Below are 20,145 nucleotides of genomic sequence, written 5' to 3' on the forward strand. Positions count from 1 at the left end.
CACATATCATAGGATAAGAAACAGTTTTCAGATTCACTACCAAAGAAGTCAGTGCTGCATCTTATCTTCACACATGCCATGAGTCAGCTACCTAAATTTACCATAACCCTCCTGAATAAATCCATTATAACTAGCAAGCAGCCACACTAGCACACTTAATAAAAGGCAGGAAATCCGCTTTCAATACCCCCAAAAGCAACAAAATGAACAGCGGAAACAGGAAACACGTATATGCGTATATATAAACATTTTCCTCAAATTAATATAAAAATTGTCATAGTATACTTATAAAATGTTACGATCTCCCTACCATCACTCACATTTGGAAGATCTGTTTCTCTAGCCCCATTGGTCTCACAAGCAACAGACAGCTGTGCAAAACATGCACTTACAAACTAATATACACAGTACTACTCCAGGCTTGGTGATAGAGACCGGAACTACAAGGGTTATTCTGCTTTTAACATTTGCAACATGAAACGTTTTGCAGTATGATAGACTGCCCCTAGCAAACTTAGACCATAGATTTGGCGTTGGAAATTTAAAGACTTCAAAAGTATTTGCTTAAACAAAGTTAAAATAATTTACACTGCAAATTGTGGTAGTCTATAAAAGAATCTATCATCCCTGCGAAGATCGACCTTTAAATCAAGAAAAATATTTTCCGGAAGAATACATTTTATTTAAAAATACAAACAGGAACATTTTACCTCTCCACTTACGGAGATATCTGCTAATGATTCCTGCTTTTTTAAATGGGTTTTCTAGGGCTTTAAAATCAGGTTGGAAGAACAGCACCTTGAAAGCTAATTTTAATTTCCTTAAAAGTACTTGTAAATATTTGATAGCACAAACAACGTTCCAATTCATATCATTTAAGAAACTTAAAAAAAACAGTCATGCCTGGGCTTTAAAGAGTGAAGCTGAAATACTGGCCCAGACAGAAAAATATTAAAAGGTGGCTAAACTTCAACCCTTCTCATTAAACGGAAAAGCGGAAGTGTCAAATAAATAAAACAGCTAAATATTGTTAAACTTTGAGCTCTCTGGTTTATCTTTCTTTCAAGAAAGCATTGGCTGTTTGTACATCTTAATCCACCACCTAAGCAAGCAATTATTTTCAATGCCAAATTATTAACCCTTCTCTTAGTAAATTATGTTCAATTTTGTCTCCGGTTTTGTTTAAATTATCTTCCGCTATCTGTTACAAGGCTTATAGTCATCATTTATTTTACTCACACCTTTTTCAGTAGTAGCTGTTACAATTTAGGTACACTGAATATTTCTCTGTCCCAGGAGGGCTCACAATCTAAGTTTGTACCTGAGGCAATGGAGGGTTAAGTGACTTGCCAAAGATCACAAAGAGCAGCAGGGGGATTTGAACCGCCACCTCTGGATTACAGGACCGGTGCTCTAACCACTAGGCCATGCCTCTCCAATCATTAACTCTGTACTTTTATATCCAACATATTCAAATATAGCAACTCCTTTGTTAATACTGGAATTTAAAGTACAAAAAAAAAGGTATTCAAACTTGGAAACAACATGTTAAGAAACTTAACGGTCCAAGACATAACCAGATTTATAAGGAGAGAAACAAGGGTGTTTTTAGAAAAAATGTTCAAAAATAAATAAAAAAACAACACCTTTCCATAAAATTTAATGACTGAGGTCTATTTCAACATATGGATTTAAACAATAGAACAGGTCTTTGGTATACAAGGTTAAACACTTCAGGGTACTTTTTTAAAGGGTCTTTACATAGCTATCAAACATTTCCCAATGCTTTATGGCATCCCAATGAAGTTTGGCTTTGCAATCTTATTGGTTAAAGGTTGATCACTGTGTTTGAAGCAGTTCACATTTTTATACATAATCGGCCACGGATTAACATGTTCATCACCACTGATGGTCTTCCAGTTATCGTTTAAATTATGCTGTCTCACTCAACGCACAGCTAAAGAGGCAAACACATAGAAAAACATGCTTTTTCTCGTTACCTATTCTTTATACACGGACACATTTTTTTTGGCAGAATCAAAAATAGCTAGAAATATCCTTAAATCAATATTTAACCCGATAAGGAGATGTTCATTTTCAAAGCCCTAAGGGGGTCTATACTAAAGCTTAGCTCGAGTTATCTACAGCAGGGCCCATTTTCCATAGTAACTACTATATAACTTTGTAAGTATATGTGCTTTGAAAATGACCCTCTAAGTGATACAGAAAGGGTTGTTTGCCTTGGCCACCTAACTGCAGGTAGCGCTGAGAGAGCATAAAAATGTAGTTCCAGGATGATTTTTTTTTCTACAGTTAATTCCAAAAATATTTCCTAGCTTTTTAATAACATAAAACAATGTGTAATGAATACTGCATTGCTCTTCCTACTGTTAGGTGCTAAGTCAAATTAGCACCCTTTTTTATTCATGTTTTCCTGTTATTAGAAATGTAAGTAAATCTAGAGAACACTGCAGTAAATTACAAAATACAATCGGATTTCACATCTTACTGAAAACATATTGGTACATTTTAAACAGAACATATCTATATGTCAAAGAAAGCTGTTGGAGGATTCACAGTCCTCTTTAGTAAAAGAAGCAGGACCATAAACGCAGTCATTTATATGCAAAAGTAATGATTTAATGACTATACGCAAGACAAAGCAATAGATTTGTGCTTCTTTTGCAGACTGGAGACAATGAAATGTTTAGCTACAAATTCCCGTACAAACATGAAAACAATATTTTAGAGAATAAACACCCTCACAAACGTACAAACTGATAGGTGATGAACATACACCGAAGTTGGACCAAAGCAAAGCACAAACTGAAAACTGTGACTAACCAGTACTATTTGACTTGCATTTTTTCAACTTAATAAAATAATACTTTAACGAGCTTTAGGTTGCTGCTATCTGCCTTTTGTAGCCAATCGTATGTACTCAGACTTTCCCATTATGTCATGTCTGGTGTGTGTGTGTGGTGGTGGTGGGAGGGGGAGTCTTACTGTATATCTGGCCCAAAGAAAGATATATACCTATTTTAAGAAGGTTTTTTTCTTATGGGTCTTTTTGATTACATGTAGGGGATAATTATACTTTAAGCAATTTTAAAATAAAATGCTGATTGGTGACTTGCCACTTGTTTAAAATACTATTATTTTTACTAGGTTACAGCAATGATCTGATAGGCATGAAACAATAATGGTACTTGCCTGGTAACATCCATCACAATGAAAAAGGTAAATCGTTTCCCGTATTCAGCAGGGTTTGTAAAGCATCAATACAACAGCATTATTTCAATAAGGAATGCCATACATTTTCAAAGATTAAACTGTAATCCTTTTAAAATAAATCATTTTAAGGGTGGCATAATTGCTTTGAATGTACAGTGTGCTGCGGTTTATTGAGGCATATCAAATGGAACCTCAACTTAAATGTTTAGCTGCTGCATCGGAACGGCAGAGCTCTAACATTCGCAAGTTGCAACGGTCCAACCATACAGTGGGTCCCTCTTTACAAAATATTGTCCCACACAATGTAATTCTCGGGACAGTATTTTCTGTGGCAGTCAGTTCTTCTGTAATAAGCCCACCCTACTATAAAACCACCTATTTAAAAAAAGGGGGAGGGGACCGCTATAGGCTGGGCTCTTTATTTTTTTTAAAACAACCATATCCCGAGTGCATGAAACAATATTTTTATAGTATTTATAAATATATTATACAATACTGTTTCCTGTTATGTCATATACCAATGTGGCATCGTGTACAACAAGCATAATGCCATCTGATTCTTACAAAAGCGAATCATTTAAACAAGTCAGTAAAATAAACGGTAATACCCGCTTTTTAGGAATAGAAGATTGTAAAACCGAAGAGTTTCCTTTTGATCGGTTCAAAGTAGCAATAGATAAGAATGCAAAAAAACAAAAAACAAAACAAAAAAAACCCCAAGAAAGCCTTAAAAAACCCAGAACACTAACACGCGAGAAATCGCTATTCACAGTGAAGTGGCTACATAGAACGCCAATTCTATGCATCTTCTCTTCTCTCCATGAGCTCCAAGATGAAAAGCACTTCTGTTTTCTACGGGTTCACAAAACAGCATGACAACAAGACAGTCCAATTAGGAGTTAGTCTGGATTAACAAGCTACTTTCCAAACAAATCCATCGCAACAGGCTCTCGGGTCCAGCTGGTGCAGGGAGTGGAAACCATTCTGCATCTTCCCGTCCCCCCATGCACTTAAAAATGTCATGTTCCTTCCCAAACAATGGAAATCCAAATCTTTATGTGAATTTCCCATATATATATATATATATATATATATATATATATAGATAGATATTCAAATCCTTCTTTCATAGCCAAGTTCGGGTTTCACTACAAAGTAAGCGATTTAGACAACAGTCACATGGATTAGCATCTATAAAGCTGTAATGGCATGAACAGATCTATAAATCAGGGTTGGTTGGTTTGTGTATTCTGTAGTTCAGAGAGCTGTCAGCCGGAAGATGTGGCAGAGGAGCCGTTTAGGGAGCCTTTTCTCGAGCGGTTGCCAAAGGAGGACTGGTGATTATTGTTGGCGTTAGCGCTGGTTCCATTCATGGTGCTGGAGATGTGAGGGAACTGAGGGTGGGGGGACTGCACTGGAGTGCTGGGGCTTGGCAAACAAGACGAGGTGGATGGCACGCCTGCTGGGCTGCCGGCCTTTTCACTGCTAGAGTCACTTTCCAGTTCCCCGCTAATGTTATTTAACCCATCGGTCTGATGACTCATTTTCATTCTTTTGCCAGTCTGTCGGACTCGGTACTTAAGAGGGAGAGGTCCATTCTGCAATGCAAAAAACAGCGCCATTACAGAGTGGTTTAGGAAATCTAGAACATGGGGAAGCACTTGATCTGAAAGATATTTACCCTTCTCCATGTATATATGTAGGCGATATCCATTAATGTATAGTAGTCTTTTAGGGGTTCTTCTTCATACATTACATCGATCTATTTAATGCATTAATTAAAAAAAAATTGTATTATTCCCCCGACAACAATTTTTTCAAATTAAATCAGCACATCATTTCTTTCAAATACTATTAGCTTTAATGTAAGTAATAGCACGGCTGGTAGAGTACAAAATGGGCTAATAACTTAGAATTCATAACATAAAAATACTTAAATACTTGGTGTACACAGGTCAAGTCCTTAAACTTTAAACTGAAAGATACTTATTGACTAATTAGATACAGTGGACATATATTTATTTATTATTACATTTGTACCCCACGCTTTCCCACTCAAAGCAGGTTCAATGTGGCTTACATAGTAATAGGGATTACAGATTATTGATAGTGAAACTTGATAGGGAAAATATAAATTAAGTATAGCAGAATAATAAAAGATATAGGTGGGTAGAGATGAGCAAGTGTTGGGTAAATGGGTTCATAGGATTAGTTTGGTAAAGTTTACTTTATAAAACTGCCCAAAACTGAGCACATTTTCCCACATATACTACACAATTTTATATCATGTTTATACATAATTATGTAAGCTAACTAACTTTGCTGTAATTACATTTATAAAGAAGCAAAAACATGCATAACCACAGTATCAGAATGTATAAAATAATGAATAATTTTATGAATGACAAGCACATAAAGAGTTGATAACAGTTATCAGGTAGAATGACAACATTACCTGAAAAATATTGGGTATATCCATTTTACTCCTGAGAAACTTTCTTAGATGCATTACAGTCATGGCTGCTGGGCAGCGTAAATATCTTTTATCATTCACCTAGGATGACATTCTGATCATTAGTTTCCATACCAAAAACCATATGTTACATAGGTAATTTATGTGAAGGTAAATAAACTATACTGTGGTCTAACGAAGGCTTTCCTAGAAAAAGTTGCAATACATATACCACTGAATTTCAAAACAATGAGAAATTTAAATTTACAACTATTTATCAATATGACACAATAGGTGAGCACTCTATCTACCATGTGAATTTATCCTTCTAAGTTTAGAAAAACACATTGTAGGGGCACTATTTTCAATCTAAGTATAAAATATACATTCCAAGCACAATAATTGTTGCTTAATCTTAGCAGGAGTAGCATTTCGGATTCTTTTTCCTCTGCCATGATGTATGGTTATCCAGTGCAGGCCAGAACTACTCAAGGCTCTCTAACAACCAGAGTTAAATGTTCTGACCATTTGAAGGGCAATTTTCGGAATACCATGACTCTGGTTTTTACGTGTAGCAAATGAAATAAATATTTACAGATATTTCTTTGTACTTGGGTACAAAATGAAGGGAACTCCCATACCTCTTCCTTTGATTTTTCTTTTTCTTTGTTTCCTTTCCGATCCAGTCTAAAAAAACAGAGTAATTAAAATAAGTACATACATAGATATCTGACTCCTAATTAAGGGGGTCTTCAGTGACTAAAGATTAGCTCATGTTATCTGCCACAGAGCCCATTTTATTCTTATGAGCCCTGTTGCAGATAATGTTCAGTAATCTTTAGTATAAAAAAAAAAACCCTAAGTGAATCTCTTCATAAAGATGGTTAGTACATCTCAATAAATAGAGTTTCCACAAAACTTGCCTAGTTTGGTCAAAAAATTCTATGGATAAGCTTATGATCTCATCATCTGTTATAATTCTTTTGTCTTCATCTGCAACTTCACCCCTGTCTTCGTTAGAACCATTGGCAACTGCAGAAAAAAAATGTTGATAAAAAAATTACAACATATGGAAATGCAAATCAGCAAATAACATGTTTTTTATCCCATAGTAAAATCATCTTACAGAAACATAGCTGTTTGTGAAAATCATCAGAAAAATGAAAGCTTTGTTTTATTGGTCACCCACCTCTATACTTAGGGGACTTTTTACTAAAGCTTAGCACACCTTCACGGAAGTCATAGCTATAAAATGAGGGCTCCTTAGTGTATTTCAAAACTGGGATGCAAAACTAAATCTTATGTAAGGGACTAGGAGAACATTCTCAATACGACAATGTAATGTATCACAGTTTCTGAACTGATAAAAATTGAAACATTTACCATCAGCAGAAGGATGAGCTGCATAAAAATCTCTTCTTCGTTTCATCTCATCTAAACAAACAAAAAAAAAGACAATTCTAGTAATCCCAATAATCTAAGGCTGTAATATAACCTATAATAAATTTATAGTACTGGGGTTATTGCTTACTTTTAAAAAGGCCGGGCACTAATTTATACACAATGTCTTGAAGAGTTTTATCTGCCCTGAAACCAAAAACACACAAGTCAGTATTTCCTAATACTAAGTCTTTGGTCCAACCTTGTACTGTACAGTAAACTTAAATTAATTCATAATGGACATCCTACTACAAAAAATAGCTAAAGCTACAATTACTGTAAAAGAGCCCACTCATCTGAAAGGCTAAAGAATTTATCAGATAATTACATGGTTGATTCTTTTTGTGGTCAAATCAAAAACCAGGTCACATCATATATATTTACAGAAGCATTTGTTATAAAAATTGTCAAAGCACAATCCAGTTACAGGCAACAACTCAACAAGTGGAAACAAATGTACAAAAAAGCTGAAAAATATAAATCACATGTTGACAATAACTTCCTTTGGTTTCCAGATTAAAGTTTATCCATAGCTTCAATGGAAGAAATGAATGGCAGCAAGTCTGTGGGTAAGAAGGTAAATGCCTCCTCTCCATAAGAAAATACACGGCAAGAAAACAGCTATTGACAGGTTAGGAAATAACCACTAAACACCATCATCTCCAACCAGGTGCAAGCATTAAAGGCTTACTAGGTAAATGGCTATTTCAGCATCATTTAGGACACAAACCACTTTGTTTGACAATAATCTACTACTACTTATTTCTATAATCTGACAATAAACCAGCAAATAAACCGTCAGAGTCTCTGCCTACCTTATATTGAGTAATGGTCTGGTTTTGTGAACTTGGACATCACATATAGGACAGTATTTATTTGTTTCCAAGTACCTTACGATGCAGGTTTTACAAACTGTAATTAAAATAAAAAAAATATATATATTTGTAATTAGGGAAAGCAAAAGTGATTCGATTATTGGAGGAAACAAGCCTTAGATTATATGGGTCTTATATAAACTAGAAACAACGCAGCAAATCAGACAGATTTGACAACAATTAACATAAAAAGTGGGATCCAATGAAAATAAGGAACACACCTTTTACTAGAACTAGGCGGATCCACTGTCTAATAGCAAAAAAAAAAAAAAAGTGCAAGGAAGAATTTGTAAAACCTGAGGCGATTAAACTAATTCACACATACCCACAATGTCCCTTGTTGCTTAGTATTAGAAGGCTGCCTGAAGGAGGGGGTATGATAAGAAAAGACAAAACGCTTCAATACTTACAGGAATGTAGACACTCTATTATGGTCGTTGCATCAATGAAATATCCGCCGCAAAGCACACACATTAGATGAGGGTTTAGCTCTGTTATTTTGATTCTGGTTGTTCGATGCATTTTTGCTTTAAAAAAGGCGATCCTAAAGAAGGAGGAAAAACAGGCACTACAAATCGAGAAATTAAAAAAATAATAAGTATATCTATATCTATACATATCAGTACCCTTGCAGGTATTCCCCATGACACACGACCATTTACAGATTTACAGTCGCAGCCAAAAAAAATGTTCTAAAAATATCCATCAGCAAATTAAAACCCCGCCATCGGTAAGTATGCAGTTGCTAGAACATAAAGGGAGAGCAAAGAGCAAGAAGTAGTGGGCATAGCAGCCCTTTGCCACCATGCAGGAAGGGCTGAAGCAGGATGCTTCCAATCTCAGAACAATGTCAGGGCGGACAGCTGAGCCCTGCGGCTGGGACTGGGGGGGGGAGGGAACCGAGCCCCAGCCCATGCCTGGGGACCGTAGGTACCGACCCCCCCCCCTTCCCTTCTTAATTTAAGGCTAGGGTCCTTCCCCGCATCACACGATCCGGCAATTTTGGGGGGTTGCTGGCTGCTTTGTTTTAGCTTGACTGTTATTTGTGTTATTTTTCATTCCATTCGGCTTCTCTTTCCCTGCGGGCTACCTTATCGGTCGCTCGTTGCAGAAAGCTGCGCACCCCTGTAGTAATGTGCAAGTTTCGGGGCTCCCCCTCTCCTCCCTCCTCCTCCTCCAGGGCCCCAACTTGCGGCTCTGTCCGCCGACACAAAAGAGCCGTCGGCTCAGTGCCTGGGGAGAGAAGGAGGTTTGAGGTGGGAGAGATAATGCAGAACAGAACGAACCCCGGCTCTGCCAGTCCTCAGAGGGACATGAAGATGCCCTTCTAACAGACTATTTTATTGATGAAAACAGCAAATTGACGTTTGCTGGTGCACGAGCAGAGCAATTCCCGCGGTTGCTATGGAAACTTACACTTACACTTGGCATCCTGCCATAGTCGGGAATGGAGCAGAGTATGAGCTTGTAACTGCGAGCAAGGCAGAAGGAGAGCGGGGAGAAGGGAGGCAAGAAAAGAGACAAAGGGGTGCGGGGGAGAAAATAAGAAAAAGATAGCGGGAAAGAGCAAAGAAAGCATGAAGATACAAGGAAAGAGAGGAAGGAAGAGAGAACTGAAAACAAAAGAGTGACAGGAGATCTGTCCAGTAAGAGAAGAGGTTGACAGGGGAAAGGGCGAGATGAGCAGGTGCCCAGCTTTTGAAAGTTTTTGCCCATGGATATAGATGGCGGGGAACTGGGCACGTGCGTTCATTTGGACGCTTATTTTGGAATGGCAAGTGCTAGTCTTCGAAAAAGCGCGGCAGCTGAACTCGTCGGCTAAAGAAGTAAAAGTAAGGCTCGCCGAAGTCTCCCAGGCTCAATCGCGACCCGCTTGCCTCGACGTCACAACCTGAGAACCTGCAGCTGCCAGAGCTGTCTCGCGCCCCACGTGGAACGCACCACTTTTGTTTTAGTTTGGGGAAGGTGTTTTTATTTTCTTTGGGGCTTTTTTTTATTTTATTTGTTTTTCTTGTGTGTTTCCTTTTTGTTTGGTATTGTTTTTTTGAGCAGCGAAGTGAAAAATTTATTTTTACAATTTTTTCTCCCCTTGTAATCTTAAAGTACTCTTTCTATTGCTCGGTTCCCGGTCATTTTCCTTTCCAGACGTCAAGGACCTTTCCGCAGAAAAAAAAAATCTGCATCCTCGAACCCATTCCGAAACAGTCTCTTTTTGTGAAGTTCGCCAAACACCCGATGGAGCACCAGCCAGTCTTTTAAACAGTTGCCTGCGCGTTCAGATGCGGATTTTTATATAGCATTATTTTCTAGGCTTTCTAGTCAGCGTGGCTCGCTGTTCTGGAAGGTGCGGCGAGGGATCTGAGCACTTGTTTTTGCAAACGGTGCTGCCTGCTTCGGCGGAAGACGACAAAGTGTGTGAGCGCTGCGCCAGAGGAAAAACGCGTTTCAAAGGGGGACCGGCACCACCTGGGTCCACAGCACCAATTCGAAATCAACATTTTGCCATGCTTGCTGGCAAAGTGGTGAGTATTTGCTCTCGCAGCCCGGGGCACGGAGAAGAGGGAAGTAAGAAAACCCGTCAAGAGTCACTTATTGACAAACGGGACAAATTACTTGATTGCCTTTAAACTACAGCGCAGCCCCGATCTTTCTCCTGCAAGTGCTGTTCAGATTAGCACTGAAGCGAGTGCCTAGAGTACACAGAATGATTACTGTGTCTTAGTTTTAGGAGAAGAGAAGGAAGTGGTCTATAGTCCCTATACATCCTCCCGGAATCGTTTTTTCCCCCCTGTCAGATCCGATGAACATCCTAAATTCTTCGGCTCCCCCTCCCTCCCCAGTCGTTCCAACTGGGCAATAGAAACATAAGACAACGCTAAGGTTGCTCCAAGACTGGAATTTCGGATTGATTAAGCAAACCGTACCAAGATTAATCCAAAGCACCACAGAACGTATTTGGCGAGTGGGACTATCCCCTACTAATAAGAATCTACGAACGAATGTAAACAACGAGTACAATAGTATTTCTAATTGCTAACAACAAAATGGTAAGTAAGGAAGTCGGGAAGGAATGTATTCCTGTAGTGCTTCCCCTAAGGCTCAGTCTGGCACGATGCATAGACGTAATACACAAATCTTATTGTATTCCGATTTCAAAGATCGTTATAACTGTCTTCTAGAAAAATACTCTTTAGCTCTTATGGACACCGAGAACATTGTTCCCTTGGTAAAACTACAGGCAGGCTTGATAAACACTAGTTACTGAAAACGTTACAGTAGTACAATCGACCACATGGCTTATTAAGTCAAATCTAAGAAAGGATGCAGTGGGCGTCTGCCTTTCCTAGTTATCTTTGTAAACATATCATCCTGTGAATCGCAGTTAACCAAGATACTAGTCATAAAAATCAACACAATTAGTTGGGTCAAATAACCTACCCTGGTCGAGGCAAGTAGTATTTACCTGAATGTGTGTGTGTGTGTGTTATTACACATGAGGCGATACGTTTTTCTTCCCTTGCAAACTAACTCTGTAAGGTTTGTGGCTTGTTTTGTCATCGTGACATGGCTCTATTTCTCCTTTAAATGATTACAATGGAAATAGTTTGTGTAGTGGTTTATCATCAGCAATGCACAGTGACAGAACACCCAAAAGAATTCAAAATTCCAAAACATAACAGTCCAGACTAAGAGGAAAACTATGTATACAAAACAATAACGATAATAAATACAGAATGTGAAAAAATGTCAATTCTACATGACAGGCATGTTCATAAAGGCCTACCACTAGTTACATAAAAATGAAGAGACGCAGAAGTTTGTGACTGTGTGTTAAGCCTTAACTTAACTATTAAAATGTACCAAGGCGCTGTGGGCTCTCCAGCCAACAAGTCTTTCAGTTTATGAAAGATACTTTATCAGTTTGGTCTCAGCATAAACTCAAGTTACTTAAGCTGGCTACCAATTAACTATTATGCTGGCTACAGAAGAAAAGATGGAACATATCCAACCACTAAAGAATTCCATTCTAAATTACTGGATTGAAGTCCCTCCTGGGAGCTGTCTTGATAACGAGAGAAGCATTAATTTTCCACAAGTCGCATGACTTAGTTTAGAGCTGCAGCTAAACTTCTCATATTTCCACAAATGTTACCTCTCTGGTTTGTAATGCTATGTAAAAAAAAAAAAAAAAGATTTAGGACCACCTACTTTTGAAGATGTCACTTGCATAGCATAAACGATATAGAGAGTATGACTGATCCTAACCGTTAAGGTTAAGTTAAAACAAGAGAGTTTTTGCCAACCGATGAAGAAAACCAAGTTCTGTTCATTGTAGACTAATGATCAAGTGTACACTAAATCATTTGGCTATAAGTGTTTCTCTGTCTACCTACCTACCTGAAATTGTTTAGATAGAAAGAACTAAGGTTTTAAGTTACATTATTGTCAAGGCCACTGATTATATAAACATGTACAAATCAATTTTCTTGTGTGCTCTGAGAGGAGTTAGAACGTAAGGTTTAACTAAAACTGGATCAAACCCCCAGCCCTGGAAAGAAAAATCATATCTTACACATCCTAAATATATAATCACAGAAGTGCATCTACACAACACTAACCACACAGACTAGGGAGAAAAACTATAAGACAGACAAGAAACAATAAATTCACTGCACCGTCGTTATCTGGGCAGCCGCGCTTTGGGAGCCCACTTGTACTGGATTTTAAGGATACTGAATAACCAATGTGACCCATTAAAAAAAAAAAGTGTATCAACTTTTCGTTGTCGACAGGTAAAGTAAAACGCTTTTGGATTTGGGGGCCACAAGTGATTAAAAAAAAATCCGCAGGTTTCTGAAACACAACTGCCAAAGCGCCACCTCAACCCCCCCCCCCCTTTTTTTTTATACATTTCCCACAAGTGGCCTCCCAAATAAGTTGCTAACCTTTGGCCACAGGCTGGCAACTGCCCCCTCTGCGATCCCCCCCCCCCCCCCAAAGCCGGAGCTCCCCACACGCAACTCCTAGTTGAGGAAGCCCCGCGTGCTACCCCCGGGGGGAGGGGCACCACCACCCCCCGCCAGCGAAAACTGCAAGGGGGGGGGGAAGGGAAGAAGCCGCAGCTCAGAGCCCTATCGACTGCTTTGCCTCCCGACTCTCCACCAGCCTTTCGTCAGCATGCCCTCGCTAGCTCGCTCGCTTGGGTGTGCGGGCCCCAGCCCTATACCTACCCGCGACCAGGCGAGGCGAGCGCCGGCCGCAGCAGCAGCACACAATGAAAGTTAAAAGTCGCTCAGCACAAAATGAATGTGAGCCAAGCGGCCATCTTGAAATGAATTGCAGACGCTGTCAACTGCACTAAGCCTACGAGCGGCTGAACGAGCTCCGGGTAGCCCGAGGGTGCCGCTTTACCCCCTCGGCTGTGGCCGCCGCCTGCTCCGGAGGCCCCCGCGCGCCCCTCTCTCTGCACGCAAGCGCGTGTGCGCGCGCGCGGGAGGGGAGGAGGGGGGGTGCAGTCAGTGCGCAGCGCCCAGACCTCTCTCCGGACCGGGGACTTGGCATCGATCCGTCGTTTCCCGCTTCTCCTTCCCTTGCGATCTCGGGAGGTTCGTTTGCCTTGTATTTTTCCGCCGATTATTTCATAGTTCGGGAAGGGGAGACGCCAAAACAACAACAACAAAAATAAAAGACCAAAAAATGCACCGCTGAAGGCAGAGTGGAAACTGACACCGTCCCCAAAATGGCTCAGAGTTCGCCCGCCCCGCGCCGTCACGTGGTCTCATTCCTTAAGGGCGGCCAGGGAATTAGTGTCGGTGTAACTCCGGCGAGCCCCCCTCCGCCTCCGTCACAGTCGCAAGAATGGTACTGATTGTCCACGCGTGTGCACACACCGCGACAGGGAGGCGACATGCTATCGCGGGCTGATCTGTCGCGGTATTCCCAGCTAGCTGCGTACATTACAGTGTAGTGTGAATCTTGTACGTAGAGATCGCTCGATGGATTTTAAATCTTTTAATTTATGCAGGAGCCTGCTATAACAAACGCTATTTTGTATCACTCGTTAGAGATTTCTCCGAAAATATTTAGTTTTAATATATGTGTGCCTACACATTCAGATGAGCCAATTTTTAAAAAGTTTGTATATATAAATATATATATACAGATTATATATACACACACACGAGAACGTCGCCCGCGTGATAATTTTGCAGTGATATATATATATATCTATCTATATCTATATAGATATATATATATGTATATACACACACACACACACACATATATATATATCTATATAGATAGATATATATATATATGTATATACACACACACATATATATATATCTATATAGATATATATATATATGTGTGTGTGTGTGTATGTATATAATCACTGTGTGTGTATGTATGTATAGTATGTATATAATCACTGCAAAATTATCACGCGGCCGACGTCTAGAAAGTGAAGTAATAGCAGTAGTGCCTCGAGGCTCTTGGGGCAGCTCCAGGACTCTTGTCTTGGCGTCTTCGACCGGGTCAGGGTCTGACCGGTGCAAATTCCAGCTGTTGGATGTGTGAGAGGGTATTATGAATCAGGGTTGAGAGCAAGATTGTTCACACGCGTGACTCTTCCAATTTTGAACCTTTGCAGTTTTCACAGCTTTTGTAATTTGTGACTTTTTGTTACATCTTATAACACCAAATAATGGACAGGAGAGGCAGAATTTTTTTTTAAATCGCCATTTTCACAGTTCTGCAGACAAATTTCCAGATTTGTGGAAGTGGTGGTGGTGTGGAGGAAGCCAGCACAGGGAAGCCTAGTCATGCTTCGGATCTCCTCCCTTTAATTTAGACTTATAAAATAAAACTGTCAACGCATTTCTGAGGGAGGAAAAGGCAATAGAATTGCTGTATGTTAAATTTTTGGGGGGAAAGCACCTAGTGATTTCCTTGCATAGAATTAGAGGGGTTCGGTGAATGGTTCTTAAACTGTATCGATCTGAAGGAGTGAAAGGGCTGGGACGTCCTGTCTTGCTAAAGCAGCTGATTTTCCCTTTAAGTCTTTTTCGGTGCTTCTATATGATAATGAAAAGCCTACAGGAGAAGAGGGCAGTGACCTTTCCTCTTCGTTTTAACTGAAGTGATCTTTAAACACACACACTGCTCTCGCTGCCTCTTCCATAAAATCACATTTCTGATCGGTTAATTTTTTAAATTATATATCTGACCAGCTTTTGACCCTGAGATCGGAAAATTAAAATATTATCATGAAAATATCGACAGAAACGCAAATTAAAGGTGTGGAGAAGGATCTACCTACTGTGAGAGATTCTTTGAAAGCAGGAACTCTTATTTTGTACATAAAATGATCATGAAATGGTCGCATTCATTTTATTTAAGAAAAAGTAATAAACTCAGAACGGAATTGTCCTTGGCAAACAGTACTTGAGACGAAGCAGATAAAGTATTTTGCTAACATTTGCGTTTTAGACTACATTACATAGTAGTATGACAGTTTACAAAGCTGGCTTGAACAAAATACCAGAGTTACCTTAACCAGACCAAGTTATTTCGAGGTAACAATAATAAATCAATACAGAAGTTGTTTTCCAAATGTTTATTTTTTTCGTGTAATTATAGAGTATGCAACTATATATATATTCAAATGCAAAAGTAACAGAACAATCAATAGCGTGTCCTTCCGTGGAAAATCCCAAGGGCAACCCAACTGGAAACTTCTTCCACTCACATTTGAGCTGCTCGTTCTAGGCTTTTTGCTGCGTCTTTGAGTTTCCCTATCAAGTCCTAAAAGGTGAAGTAAGTTAAGAAGTTTTAACTATACATTTCTGTTAATTGAGTGGACTGTATTCATACGTATTTATAAAAATATAAAACAGCATACTGGAAAAATGATGGGTCTTTGGTGTTTCAGTCTGATAGAAAGCAAGGTGTTTGTCTATTTTTTTTTTCAAATTGTCATATTCAGAAACATTTTGAAAACATGCTCCTCCAAATAAGCTTACACTGATTTGTCACATTCTTACAATGGACCTTGACCCTAAAATATTTACAGAATCATCCAGTCAGCTGTAGAATAAAATTACTGAATAGGAAAATGTGAAACTGCACATTATCATGCAAGGATCCTGCCTATTTTCAAAGCACTTAGACTTACAAAGTTCCATGGTAATCTCTGGAACTTTGTAAGGCTAAGTGCTTTGAAAATGAGCCTGACATCTGACTGCAATGTCTGATTCCCCAACCTGTGAATAATGTCCCAGAGCATTTCCCTTTTTTTTTTGTTTCGGTTTTATAGCTTAAAAGGCTTTATCTATTTCTTCAGTATTGCATCTCCTGTATTAAAGAACAATTCTGTCTTTACCATATAATGGCATGTGACCACCTTCTGCAAAACGTGAATCTATGTATCAATTTGTAAATTTGCATATTAATTAGACAACTTGCCAATTGGGTACTTAACACTTGCTTTCTACAGCTCACATATAATTATTTAAGACAGGGAAAGAATGGCATTTGGTATCCAGAAGACCTCACCTTGTGCCAGCATTATAGATACAATAAACTTTTGATAAATCATATAAACTGTTTCAGACAAACACGATTATTCCTTCACTATTAACAAATTTATGGTAGCTCATAAAACATGCAAAAGCTAGCTTGGTTTGTTTTCTTCCAAGATGGTTTGCACACGGTTTTCTATCTTGGCCAAACTCTTCTTGGCTTTCTTTGAACTGTGCCCCTGCTTCACAAACTTGGAAACTCAGAATAGCCCTATTGAAATATAAGTACCTGCAATTGCTCCATAGAACAACTAAAACTAACATCTGGATATGATTTCGAATCATTATTCTGAAACAAAAATACAAGTTGATTAAAATATTGTGTAGAATGCAAACAAAACCATAGCTAAATGTCAATAGTCTACATGCTATACCTCTACATTAAAGTTCACCAAATAAGCAGGTCGGTGAGTTTTATGAAGCTGATTGGTCTAAAATAAGGAGAAAGCATGTTAGTTTTGAGTACCAAAAAATTAAAATAAAGTAAATAAATAAATTAGTTCTACTCGAAACTACCTTTATTTGATATTCCAAACGCCAGGACACATCGGTTATGTGAAGGGGACTTCTGCCTATGCTGAAAGATACAGCAGTTACTTCATTTTTAGATTAACCTCTGGTAAGCGCTTGTATGACCATCACTAAACTAGGCAAAATTTATATTCGGAATTATTTTTTTAAATATTAAGAGCAAGTGATGCACAATAAAGGGGAGAGAGGAGGGGAAGCAAACCGTGATTCTGTTCACCGAAAACATTTTGAAAATGGAATTTTCCAAGTTCTTGTAATTGGTTTTCAGCACCCCCCCCCCTTCCATGTTTTTCTATTTTCAAACTGAGGTTATTTTAAGATGCCCTACTGTTACTTTAAAAAAGTGGGAATCACTGACATACCTCCCCAGCAGGATTTCCAAAGTTTCCTTGTATTTCTGTAAAAAGGAAAACACACGTCTTCTAGCTTTTTACATACAAACATTAATAGTAATTATAGCAGTTCATTAACAAAAAGACTGAAAACCTGATATTCCGTGCAAAAATGTTCTATCCTTTCTTTGTCAAGCTTACAATCTTCAAGACATGAACTAGGAGAAGAAAGAATTTTATTAGCGACTTCATGTCAATTACTGCTTGCATCAGAAATCAGGCTACCACTGAGAAAGAGCATGTTTGATCAAGAAAGATATACCTTATTGTTGACATGTCTGCATTCTGCTTTACGGCCTCCAGAATACAAGTCGCAGTTGCTGCGTGACAATGTTTTAATACTGTCATCTCAATATGTTTCAGCTCTGGGTGATCTAAATAAATGGACATTATTGGTAATATTTTATATCAACGTGTTTAACCCTACTTTGTAGAGACATCAAACCCCTATGTAAATTGTGTAATTTACTTCTTTCCCTTAGACTCCAAGGTTGTTTTATTGGCTACTTTGAAGGCAAAAGCCCAAGCCCCAATTAATATGTATCAGTGTGAATACAGACAGACACAAGAAAGAAATATGTTAGGCTGTTCAGGGCTCCTATATTTACAGTCAGTTTGTGCAATAACTTCTAGTCCATTTTCACTAAAACTGATTTTTAAACAGCATTGCTAATGAGATTATTGGTCACTCCACTAACCTACATTTGCAGACACAAATTTGGTATGAACTTTGAGTTTAATTGTGATTTTAAGTATTCTTCCACGTGCACTTTTAAAAGGTTTGCCGAATCTAATGCATAGTAATTAGAGATAATGTGCACACCTGACATTAAAATACTGTGTAGCTATTGTACTAGAAAAGGAATCAAAAACATAAAACAATTAAACGTTTGACGTTTCTAGACTAGACTTTAATTCAGGGCCGCACGTAGTATTTTTCCTGTATACTACGTTCTGGATTAAAGAAGGTAAAATTTAAAGCTTGTTCCGACTTCCTGTAGTATCCTATCCAACCTATGTCAACCCACTGTAACAACTCTTACATTTATTTTATTTATTTGGATTTTGCTCACACCTTTTTCAATAGTAGCTCAAGGTGAGTTACATTCAGGCACACCGGTACATTACATGATGATTTAATTCATAAGTGTCACAGTTTCCTGTGGACTCTTCCCACCAAGTTAATAATAATAATTTTATTATTATACCAGCCCACTGTTCTATCGGCACAGTAGGACGAGACCAAACAAAGCACCAAATTAATGCAGAGCACAGTAGGTTGGAAGCGGGGCTGCAGAGGGAAGTGAGGCAACCCAGTACCAAGAGACTCGGTGCCAAGTGTAGCAGCACGGAAAGGTTGGGCTGCCAGCCCACGACTCTACTCTCCCTCCCCCCCCCCCCCCCCCCCCTTTCAGATACAGGAAGAACAATAGCCAGGGCCGCTAGAAGCTGTCAAAAGCGCCGATCCTCCACTTAGGCCACGCTTTCCAAAAGCACTTTCTCCCCGCAACAGAGCCCCGGTGGCGGGCCGGCGGCAGACGCTTCCATTCCTGGGAAACCAGGGCGAGAGGTGGGGGGGTGGGGAGAGGAAACGATCGGCGGGGATGGGCTCGTAGTGCAGGAGAGCCACAACCTTAGCGAAAGCGAGCGCTGATCCTATCCTTTCTCCTCTTCCGGCTTCCCTTGCTTACCCAAGCTGGTGGCGGCGGCCTGCATGTCGGCTAAGCTCCGGAAAGCCCCCTGCACCAGTGCAGCGAAAGCTTCGTGTTGGAAGCGGCCACGATCGGCCAAGAGCTGTAAGCCAGAGCGCACCGACTCCGACAGCTCCATTGTGCTGCGGCTGACCTTCGACACGGAGCACGTGACGCGCCTCAGCTGATCGCCGCGAGCTGCGGCTTCCCCTAGCAATGAGCGGCGCGCGCGCGGGCTCCCAGAGTTGGGGTGGGGGGAGGGCGCACTGCATCGCATCCCTTTTCTTCCCCCACCCCCCAATATCTGCCAAATCAACCGATCGCCCCCTTCCTAGCCACAGATAAGCTCCAATAGGAACGCCTGCCTGGTCTTTCTTCACCGAAATCGCATTCTCTCATTTTTTTTGCCTTAGATTTTCTTTTTTTTTTTCTCTCTCTCCCCCTTTCTGAATCAGGATTTCGTCGACGATCGCCTGGATTATCCCTATCCACATAGGCGCTAATTTGGGAGGGGGGGGGGCAGGGTGCAGGCATCAATCCTACTTTCCAATCTATTGACCCTCTCAGGAAATCTATTTCTCCTCCGTATAGATTATGAGGTTTTACAGTTAATGCATTCATACTGCCGTATGTTTAAACTTTCGGCACAATGTGTAATAGATGTGTAAATGTACCCTGTATTCTGCACTGAGAATGCAAATGCAACATCTAAACAATTAACTTCTCCAAGATAAACTTGTTACCACAACTACATATAACTGTAGTTGTTTCTGTTAAAACGTAAGGCCTTAGAAACACTCCTGGTAACAAGAGAGAAAGAGAGAAGCTGACCCATAAGCTAAAATTATGATTCAATGACACTACAAAACGTTTACGTTTATGGGAAACGAAACGATTTAAATGGGGAAAAATGTTTTAGAGCATGAAGCACTAATTCCTGTTTGC

At 39.5% G+C, this 20,145-nt stretch overlaps 2 protein-coding genes across 5 annotated transcripts; both read right to left on the minus strand.

The window, feature by feature from the left end:
• Positions 1-2,176: 2,176 nt before the first annotated feature.
• Positions 2,177-13,746, minus strand: LOC115467879 (polycomb complex protein BMI-1). 3 transcript variants are annotated; one of them, XM_030199383.1, is made up of 10 exons: positions 13,538-13,746; positions 8,412-8,545; positions 7,942-8,038; positions 7,218-7,273; positions 7,070-7,120; positions 6,610-6,718; positions 6,328-6,373; positions 5,690-5,788; positions 4,916-4,996; positions 2,177-4,832 (listed from the first exon to the last, which is right to left on the minus strand). In XM_030199383.1, exons 1-10 carry the CDS (start codon positions 13,561-13,563, stop codon positions 4,503-4,505), a joined length of 1,029 nt encoding a protein of 342 aa, XP_030055243.1. In that variant the 5' UTR covers positions 13,564-13,746; the 3' UTR covers positions 2,177-4,502. The 3 variants fall into 3 exon arrangements, with proteins under 3 accessions (XP_030055243.1, XP_030055250.1, XP_030055257.1); XM_030199390.1 differs by lacking the exon at positions 13,538-13,746 and adding an exon at positions 13,233-13,325; XM_030199397.1 differs by lacking the exon at positions 13,538-13,746 and adding an exon at positions 12,678-12,808.
• A 1,861-nt stretch (positions 13,747-15,607) lies between these two features.
• On the minus strand, positions 15,608-19,364 carry COMMD3 (COMM domain containing 3). Of its 2 annotated transcripts, XM_030199411.1 has the most exons (8): positions 19,201-19,364; positions 17,772-17,883; positions 17,604-17,667; positions 17,480-17,514; positions 17,103-17,163; positions 16,961-17,017; positions 16,816-16,875; positions 15,608-15,810 (listed from the first exon to the last, which is right to left on the minus strand). In XM_030199411.1, exons 1-8 carry the CDS (start codon positions 19,337-19,339, stop codon positions 15,751-15,753), a joined length of 588 nt encoding a protein of 195 aa, XP_030055271.1. In that variant the 5' UTR covers positions 19,340-19,364; the 3' UTR covers positions 15,608-15,750. The 2 variants fall into 2 exon arrangements, with proteins under 2 accessions (XP_030055271.1, XP_030055279.1); XM_030199419.1 differs by lacking the exons at positions 16,816-16,875; positions 16,961-17,017.
• Positions 19,365-20,145: the final 781 nt, after the last annotated feature.

The sequence above is a fragment of the Microcaecilia unicolor genome, chromosome 1, assembly GCF_901765095.1.
Source record: "Microcaecilia unicolor chromosome 1, aMicUni1.1, whole genome shotgun sequence".
Lineage (NCBI taxonomy): Eukaryota > Metazoa > Chordata > Amphibia > Gymnophiona > Siphonopidae > Microcaecilia > Microcaecilia unicolor.

Coding starts and splice junctions, on each gene's coding strand:
- COMMD3 (XM_030199411.1), bottom strand. CDS start 19,339: ATGGAGCTGTCGGAGTCGGTGCGCTCTGGCTTACAGCTCTTGGCCGAT. Junction 17,884..19,200: donor GGCCGCCGCCACCAGCTTGG/GTAAGCAAGGGA, acceptor CCATTTATTTAG/ATCACCCAGAGCTGAAACAT. Junction 16,876..16,960: donor TGGTGAACTTTAATGTAGAG/GTATAGCATGTA, acceptor TTTTTGTTTCAG/AATAATGATTCGAAATCATA.
- LOC115467879 (XM_030199383.1), bottom strand. CDS start 13,563: ATGCCAAGTCCCCGGTCCGGAGAGAG. Junction 8,546..13,537: donor AGTCCCCGGTCCGGAGAGAG/GTCTGGGCGCTG, acceptor CTCCTTCTTTAG/GATCGCCTTTTTTAAAGCAA. Junction 4,997..5,689: donor ATATACCCAATATTTTTCAG/GTAATGTTGTCA, acceptor TGCATTAAATAG/ATCGATGTAATGTATGAAGA.